The sequence below is a fragment of the Acomys minous genome (genome assembly GCF_964271855.1).
Source record: "Acomys minous genome assembly, chromosome: 19".
In the NCBI taxonomy this organism is placed as follows: Eukaryota; Metazoa; Chordata; class Mammalia; order Rodentia; family Muridae; genus Acomys; species Acomys minous.
The window spans coordinates 60358530-60366348 of record NC_140499.1 but is presented as its reverse complement, the minus strand read 5'-3'; the positions used below and the strand labels follow the sequence as shown (position 1 = coordinate 60366348).

Sequence of the window (7819 nt, the reverse complement as noted above, 5' to 3'; positions counted from 1 at the left end):
CTGACACCTACATACCAATGCACATAAAAATAAAATAAAATAAAAACAGCTAGAGAACTCCCATGGTGTCTCCTTGCTAAGAGGCTCAGGTCCCTTCCCAGGGAGAACCGTTTTCATATAGTTTCTACCTCAGCAACAGCAATCCTAGCTGCTCCCCTGTGCCTCACGGATGAGGGGGTTCCCCAGCATCACACATAATCTCTTCATAATCCTGGATTTTGGAGTAGAGGGTGCCCCATTTCAATCTTCCCCTACCCTCTTCTCCTGGGATGTCAATTTCTGCTCTGAGCCAATCATCCACCCAAGGCCTCCTTTTTCCGGTAGTTTGTGCCAGCCTGTCCTGCATCCCACATCCCCAGCTGTTGACATTTCCATGCCATTGCCCAAGGGATGAATAAAGGGGCCCTGTTACCCAACAATAGGGGAAAAGACAGAGACAATAGGAAATTGTGTTTCCAGTGGGGTGGGGAAAGAAAAGGACAGACAGACAGAAAGAGTCAGGGTCCTGAAACAGCCTGACATCCTGAAAGTCTGACTCCCAGCTTGAGAGCCTCTTCCAAAAGGCCATTTGTAGCCTGGCTAGGAGGGCGCAGGTGAGGGCTTTGGTGGGGGGAGGGGCGATTCTGTTGTTTGGAAGAGGTTCATATGGAAATACAGAGCTGGATTCATACTTAGGGCTTGTCCCCACCCCTCCTGGCCCAAACACCCTTGTACTTAGAGTCTGTCCCATCCCTAGTCTAAGGGCAGGAGAAGTACCAAGGCTGTCTTCTGCACTCTTCCAGGTAATCGCCTGAGTTGCTTGCTCTACTCTGTCCCCCACCATCCCAATCTAAGTCCTGCCCTGGCTCCAGGACATCAAGTGTCCTGTCACGGCAGGCTTAGTGTGCGCTATCGGAACATAGGCCTCGGTACCTTGGCTTCTTTGAGCACAGGAAGTGAGCTTCTCTGGAAAAGCATCAAAGGAGCCACAGCACTGATCAGGTGCCCAAGCTTTGACCGCCCAGGATCTCCAACAGCACCTCCTGGGACTGCTTCCTTCATCGGGGACAGGAAGCTGAGGAGCACTGCTCCCTCCTTCTCTGAGGAGAGATCGTCTTGCAGGTAGGCAACGGGCTGCAGGCTCCTGTGTTGGCTTCTTCCTGCAAAGGGTACGGGAATGTCGTGTGCGTGCTTCTCTCGAAGTACAGAACTCCAGACCAGTGACTAAGAGCTTGAGCTGGGTGCATCCGGCCCTCCTTTCCCAGTTCTGTTTTTGTGGCATTTCATCACTGACTCCCTGCACAGGCAGAGGAGTAAAAACATAAGTATACTTGCATGCCTAGGGCAGATTAGACTTTAAACATGTCAACAGTAGCTTTTCCTGGATCTCTCTCAGTCCAATTTTTTAAAAAAATTCTTTTTCATTGCATTTTAATTTTTATTCTGTATTTATGTGTGCTGTGCTTGTGTGGATGGGGGAAGAGGACAAGTTGTGTGGGAGTCAGTTCTGTCCTTTAAACATGTGCGTTCCTAGGAGATGAACTCAGGTCACCAGGCTTGGTGGTAATCACCTTTACACGGTGAGCTAGCTCACCAGTTCACAAAGATAAAGATTGCTCTTATTTACTGGGTTGTCTCTTGTGAACTCCTGTCCCACCCCCCCCCTTTTTTTTAAAAGATTTATTTAGTTATTTTGTATACAGTGCTCTGCCGGTATGTATGATTGCAGGCCAGAAGAGGGGATTAGATCACTTTATAGATGGTTGTAAAGCACCATGTGGTTGCTGGGAATTGAACTCAGGACCTCTGGAAGAGCAACCAGTGCTCTTAACCTCTGAGCCATCTCTCCAGACACCCGCCTCCTTTTTTTTTTAATTGAGACAGAGTCTCTCTGTGAAGCCCTGGCTGTCCTAGAACTCTCCATGTAGACCAGGCTGGCTTTGAACTCACAGAGATCCACTTGCCTCTGCCTCCTGAGTGCTGGGCTTAAAGACAAGTGCTACTATGGCACTTCTATTTTTATTATTGGAAAGTTTGTGTGTGTGGCGGGGGTGGGGGCGTGGGGGTGGGGTAGGGTGTGTGTGCTCATGAAAGTCGGTGTCCTAAGGGTCCAGAAGAGAGCACCATCTGGAACTGGAGTTACAGGCAGTTGTGAACTGCCTGGCATGGGCGCTGGGAACGGAACGCAGGAGTCTCCAGCCTCTTTTGAAAAGTTCTTTTTTGCTTGCTTGTTTGTTCGGTTGGTTGATTGGTTAGGTTTTCTTCCCCCCCCCCCCCCCCATCACCCCCTTGCCCTTTGGTTTTCCAGACAGGGTTTCTCTGCGTAGCCTTGCCTGCCCTGGACTCACTTTGTAGTCCAGGCTGGCCTCGAACTCACAATGATCCTCCTGCCTCTGCCTCCTGAGTGCTGGGGTTAAAGGTGTGTGCCACCACCGCTCTGCAGAAAGCTTTTGATGTAACTAACCCGTTTCTCCAGCTACAAACTGGTCTTTGGAGCCCAGTGCTTTAGATGCTCTTCAAGGCTTTCCTTTACCCAGTCCCAGCATCCCCAGCCCTGCCCCCTCAATGGTTTAATAGTTTAATAGTTAAGCAATTGTTTAATAGTTCATAGCAAAGCAAACACAGCTTGGCCCTACTCAGGACTCTAGAGCATGTGTGACTGGCCAGGCACAAATACGTGACTAATTCACTTAATTCTTACAACTGTGTTAGTTATGCTTACTGTCGCTATGACCAATATATGCCACAGAAGCACCTTAAGGAATGAGATTGACTTTGGCTCGAAGTTTCTTGCATGGTATAAGAGCCATTCACACCAGGGTGGGCCAGGAAGGGAGTGCCAGGGCTTGAGCCATTTCCTCCCTTTCCCTTTTGTTTTGTCTGGTGCACCTGCCCTTGGGAGAATTCCCAGGTTCAGGGTGGGCCACCCACTTAGTCAGTTCTCTCTCACTGCATCCTCACAGACCCCTACAGAGGTTTGCCTTAAAGTCTACTGTGTAATTCTCAGGTTGAAAATGAGGACTAGCCATCACAGGTAGGATGCTACAATTATTACTTTTCTAATCAATACACTGAGGCTGGAGTTAAGTTACTCGGTTAAAGTTATGCAGCCTGGAGTGGTGGCACACGCCTTTAATCCCAGCACTCAGGAGGTAGAGGCAGCAGATCGCTGTGAGTTTGAGGCCAGCATGGTCTACAAAATGAGTCCATGACAGCCAGGGCTATTACACAGAGAAATTCTGTCTCAAAAAAAAAAACAAAAAACAAAAAACAAAAAATAAATATAAAAATAAGGTTATGGAATAAGCATATGGAAAAGCTCAATTTGTAAGATGAATTAAAATGAATAAAAACAAGTTAAGAGGTTATCAGTCCACCACTTACTAAAAAAACAAACAAAAAGTTCAAGGTCATAAGAACAGACGCTAGAAAGATGTTGGGGATTCATGGACCAGACAGCTGGACTTTAAACTGGCTCTCTTTCTTTCTTTCTTTCTTTCTTTCTTTCTTTCTTTCTTTCTTTCTTTCTACATATTTAGCTATATGAGATATGAGTGCTCTGTCTGCACATACACTTGCAGGCCAGAAGAGGGCTCTAGATCTCATTATAGATGGTTGTCAGCCACCATGTGGTTGCTGGGAATTGAACTCAGGACCTCTGGAAGAGCAGCCACTGCTCTTAATCACTGAGCCATCTCTCCAGCCCCCAAAGTCGAGGAGAGTTAGGAATCAATCAGTCTTTCTTTCTTCCTTCCTTCCTTTCTTTCTTTCTTTCTTTTTTTTTTTAAGACAGGGTTTCTCTGTGTGGCCTTGGCTGTCCTGGACTCACTTTGTAGACAAGGCTGGCCTCAAACTCACAGCGATCCGCCAGCCTCTACCTCCCAAGTGCTGGGATTAAAGGCGTGCGCCACCATGCCTGGTGAGCCACTCTTTCAAGCAGGAGAAATCATATTTAATTTGGCTCTGGGGGTAGAAAGTGGTGCTGACAAATGAATATAGAGATTCGCATCCCAATGGCAGGCTTGGGAAGCTGCCCGGATGAGACGACCCAGAAAGGAGATGCTAAGTCAGGACTTGCCGGCCGAGAAGACCTGTCATCAGCCCGTTGGCTCCCAGCTGGACAACTGCCTCCATATACCCAGCAGGAACCCTATCTTCATCTCTGCCCTTCCCATTCTTTCCTTCAGTGCTAAGGAGTGCCTACCATCTGCGCCCTGCAGACAGTGCTTGCTGACACCACCATGCCAAGCCGGATCCCCCTCCCCGCGCTTTGCTGCTTCCTTCTCCCATGGGCAGTCACCGTCTTTCATAAAGCCTTGGGGAACCCGGGTAAGACCCTAGCCCAGCCCCCTAACCAGTACACTGGGGGTGGGGACCAAGGGATGGAGGACTAGAAAGGGCAGCAGGGCATAGGGAGTGAGAATCAGTGGGAAAAGGTGAGGTTGGCGCTAAGTGAGCCGAGTAAAGCCTCTGGGGACTAGGTCTGAATGGGCACATGGGGCAGGGAGGATAAGAAGCCTGCCACTGTGGCCCCTCTGCTTAGCCCCCCATCCGGGTCCCCACTACCTCCTGCCCCCCATCCACGAGGTCATTCACTCTCGTCGTGGGGCCACGGCCACACTGCCCTGCGTCCTGGGCACCTCGCCTCCCAGCTACAAGGTACGCTGGAGCAAAGTGGAGCCGGGGGAGCTCCGGGAAACGCTGATCCTCATCACCAACGGACTACACGCCAAGGGCTACGGGCCCCTGGGAGGACGCGCCAGCTTGCGGAGGGGGCATCGGCTGGACGCCTCCCTGATCATCAAGAACGTGGGCTTGGACGATGAGGGACGGTACCGCTGCGAGCTCATCAATGGCATTGAGGACGAGAGCGTGGCGCTGAGCCTGCGCCTAGAGGGTGAGCTGTTTTGCTCGGTCCGCCCCGCTGTTCTGGGCCACCGGCCTCCCCTGCCAGCGCTCCCCGCCTCATCCAGTTTCCCTGCCCAAGCTCTCTGTTTCCCAGGTGTGGTATTTCCGTATCAACCCAGCCGGGGCCGCTACCAGTTTAATTACTTCGAGGCGAAACGGGCGTGTGATGAGCAGGACGGACGCCTGGCCACTTACGGCCAACTGTACCAGGGTGAGCGGCGGTCCCCGGCCCTGGGGAGCTTGCAAGGAGCTCGAGCCTGGCTTGCCCTGGTAACTCCCGTGCTCCTCGTTCCTTCCTCCGCCAGCGTGGACCGAGGGGTTGGACTGGTGCAACGCTGGCTGGTTGCTCGAGGGTTCGGTGCGCTACCCTGTGCTCAACGCGCGCGCCCCGTGCGGCGGCCAAGGACGGCCAGGCATCCGCAGCTACGGACCCCGCGACCGCAGCCGCGATCGCTACGACGCCTTCTGCTTCACCTCGGCCCTGGCAGGTGAGCCAATTGCGGGCAGGCGGCGCCCAGCCAGGCGACACTGCCTGCAGGAAGGACTCGGCCGGCCCGAGTGAAAGGACCGGGGAAGGTCGCAGGAGTTGATTCTATAGACAGGGAGGGGACTGGTCAGAGCCAAATATCGTGGGCGGGGCCTGAAGGAAAGGTGGGGCGGGGCCTGGGGCTGGACCCAGTGTCAGAAGCCTGGAGGAGAGACAGGATTTGGGTAGGGTCTGACGTCACGGCGGGCGCATCCCAGACACAGTGTTCCTTTGGACGCCCACAAGCACGGCTCTGCCAGGGTTCTGGTGCTGCCATTCCTAGAGCTTAGCGGCCGCGTCCCGGTACCAGCCCGGCTGCTTTGCGCGGCCGGTCACTCGCTCTGGTTCCCAGGCCAGGTGTTCTTCGTGCCCGGGCGGCTGACGCTGTCTGAAGCCCACGCGGCTTGCCGACGGCGGGGAGCTGTAGTAGCCAAGGTCGGGCACCTCTACGCCGCCTGGAAGTTCTCCGGGCTGGATCAGTGCGATGGAGGCTGGCTGGCGGACGGCAGCGTTCGCTTCCCTATCACCACGCCACGGCCGCGCTGCGGGGGTCTCCCTGACCCCGGGGTGCGCAGCTTCGGCTTCCCCCGACCCCAACAGGCGGCCTATGGGACCTACTGCTACGCTGAGAAGTAGGAGCGCACTGCCCTGCCACGCGCGCGACAGAGTGGCGGGTCCTCTCTGGACAGATGAGGGGTCCACCACACCTGCCTTCCCAGGCTAGCGCAGCGCTCCAGGCTCTCGGGTAGAGGGGCGTCCCGGGCATTAACTGACCAATAAAATAAACATGGCACCTTCTCTGTTCGATAAGCTGTAGGCCTTGGAGGCTTGGAGTACGTGTGTAAGAGGGTCTGGCCCGGGACCCAAAGTACATACTGCACGCTTACAGTCTAGAACAGAGGCTGTATTTATTGCCTCTATGGCCCAGCAAACAGGGTTTGTGATGAGAGGGTACCAACAGCCCGGAAGGACCGCGAAGAGGAAAACTCAGCAGGTCTGGCCATCCACTCGGAAGAACCCAGGCTTTCTTCATGTCTATCTAGCCATCCGTCCAAAGATTTCCAGTAGCATTCCAAACTTCCAGAATTGTTTGGACCCTACAAAACAAATATTCAGTGGATCTAAACACATTTCCTAATGTACTTAGCATTTCCCTATAGGAAAGATTAAGCTTTGTCTCAGGTGGAAGCAGTCTTGGCGGGCTTTACCCTTGAGGCACACCATGAATACCTTGTGAGAGACTGTTTGGAGCCTTCCTGGGTTTGGAATTCAGGAAGCCTACCTAGGAACCCCACCGTGGCTATTGTTTTCCTAATTGACCCTCGAAGGGAGAAGGGACCGCCCTTTGCATATGACTGGGAAGAGGTAGGAGGAGGGAGGAAGAAGGCTCGGGAGAGAGGAAAGGACCGGACCAGCTCGTGGGACTGAGACACCTAAGGACCCGTCCTGCCGAACGGATTCCAGGAGGTTTTAATCTTCTGTCCCTTTAACCTTTTTTTCCTTCTTGTATATGCTAGTTGGGTTGTATAATAAAGTTTAATTGTTAATAAACTGAGCCAACATTTCCCAGGTCTGCTTTTTTTTTTTCTAGTTTATTAATTTTATTTATTTATTTTGAGAGAAGGTCTCTCAATTTATCCCAGGCTGTCTGCCCTGGAACTCTCCATGTGGACAAGGCTGGCCTTGAACTCACAGATTATCCTACCTCTGCCTCCTGAGTGCTGAGATCACAGCCAGCTAAAGTCTTAAAGACAGTAAATTCCGTGTGGAATTAGAGTTCAGCAGTTAAGAGAATTTGCTGCTCTTTCAGAGGACCAGGTCCCACACCATCTGTAACTGCAATTGCAGGGAATCCAACACCCTCTCTGACCCCCAGAGGTACCAGGCAGGGAAACACTACAGGAAGATACAGACAACCATACCAATTAAGACAATTAAAAGTAAACGAGTCCTTTATTTTTGGCCTGTGGTCAAGAGTGGGCTCCCTCCTCTGAGTCTCTTGGTGCCCAAGCTCAGGAGTATAGCATTTTCAAAGATACAAACCACAGCTACATCAGGGTCGGATGAGGGTCAGAGTAAACTTGCAATATTTGTTTTTGGCAGAATGCACTAGTCATTTCATGCACAACATAGCAATTGTGTTCCAGTTAGAGTTATACCATCTTCATTTATTGTAAACATTAATAATTTTGGTTAATACATCTGGGCCATGGTCAGAGTCATGAAAATCCCCAAGGTGTAGGCAATGTGACTGAGGCAGGGGAGGGGCAGAGGGCTGGGATGTGCCTAAGCAGACACAAAATGGAGTCAGGACAAGACAGTCTTACCTTGGTCACGTCACTCATTTATTTAAGTTACTTTTAAACCATTGATTTTTATGAAGGGTAGCACTTAGTTAATTAGGCA

At 51.8% G+C, this 7819-nt stretch overlaps 1 protein-coding gene across 5 annotated transcripts; it reads left to right on the top strand.

The window, feature by feature from the left end:
- The first annotated feature begins 477 nt into the window (after positions 1-477).
- Positions 478-6979, top strand: HAPLN2 (hyaluronan and proteoglycan link protein 2). 5 transcript variants are annotated; one of them, XM_084768435.1, is made up of 8 exons: positions 481-593; positions 737-782; positions 933-1101; positions 4167-4308; positions 4523-4876; positions 4982-5098; positions 5193-5375; positions 5766-6979. In XM_084768435.1, exons 4-8 carry the CDS (start codon positions 4221-4223, stop codon positions 6047-6049), a joined length of 1026 nt encoding a protein of 341 aa, XP_084624561.1. In that variant the 5' UTR covers positions 481-593; positions 737-782; positions 933-1101; positions 4167-4220; the 3' UTR covers positions 6050-6979. The 5 variants fall into 5 exon arrangements, with proteins under 5 accessions (XP_084624559.1, XP_084624558.1, XP_084624561.1 ...); XM_084768433.1 differs by lacking the exon at positions 737-782 and having other exon boundaries at positions 478-593; XM_084768432.1 differs by lacking the exon at positions 737-782 and having other exon boundaries at positions 479-593; positions 783-1101.
- Positions 6980-7819: the final 840 nt, after the last annotated feature.

Bases quoted from the DNA above. Each gene is read 5' to 3' on its own strand.
- HAPLN2 (XM_084768433.1), top strand. From the start codon at position 4,221: ATGCCAAGCCGGATCCCCCTCCCCGCGCTTTGCTGCTTCCTTCTCCCA. The intron at 4,877-4,981 runs GTGAGCTGTTTT...TCTGTTTCCCAG, and splicing joins GCTGAGCCTGCGCCTAGAGG to GTGTGGTATTTCCGTATCAA. The intron at 5,376-5,765 runs GTGAGCCAATTG...TCTGGTTCCCAG, and splicing joins CTTCACCTCGGCCCTGGCAG to GCCAGGTGTTCTTCGTGCCC.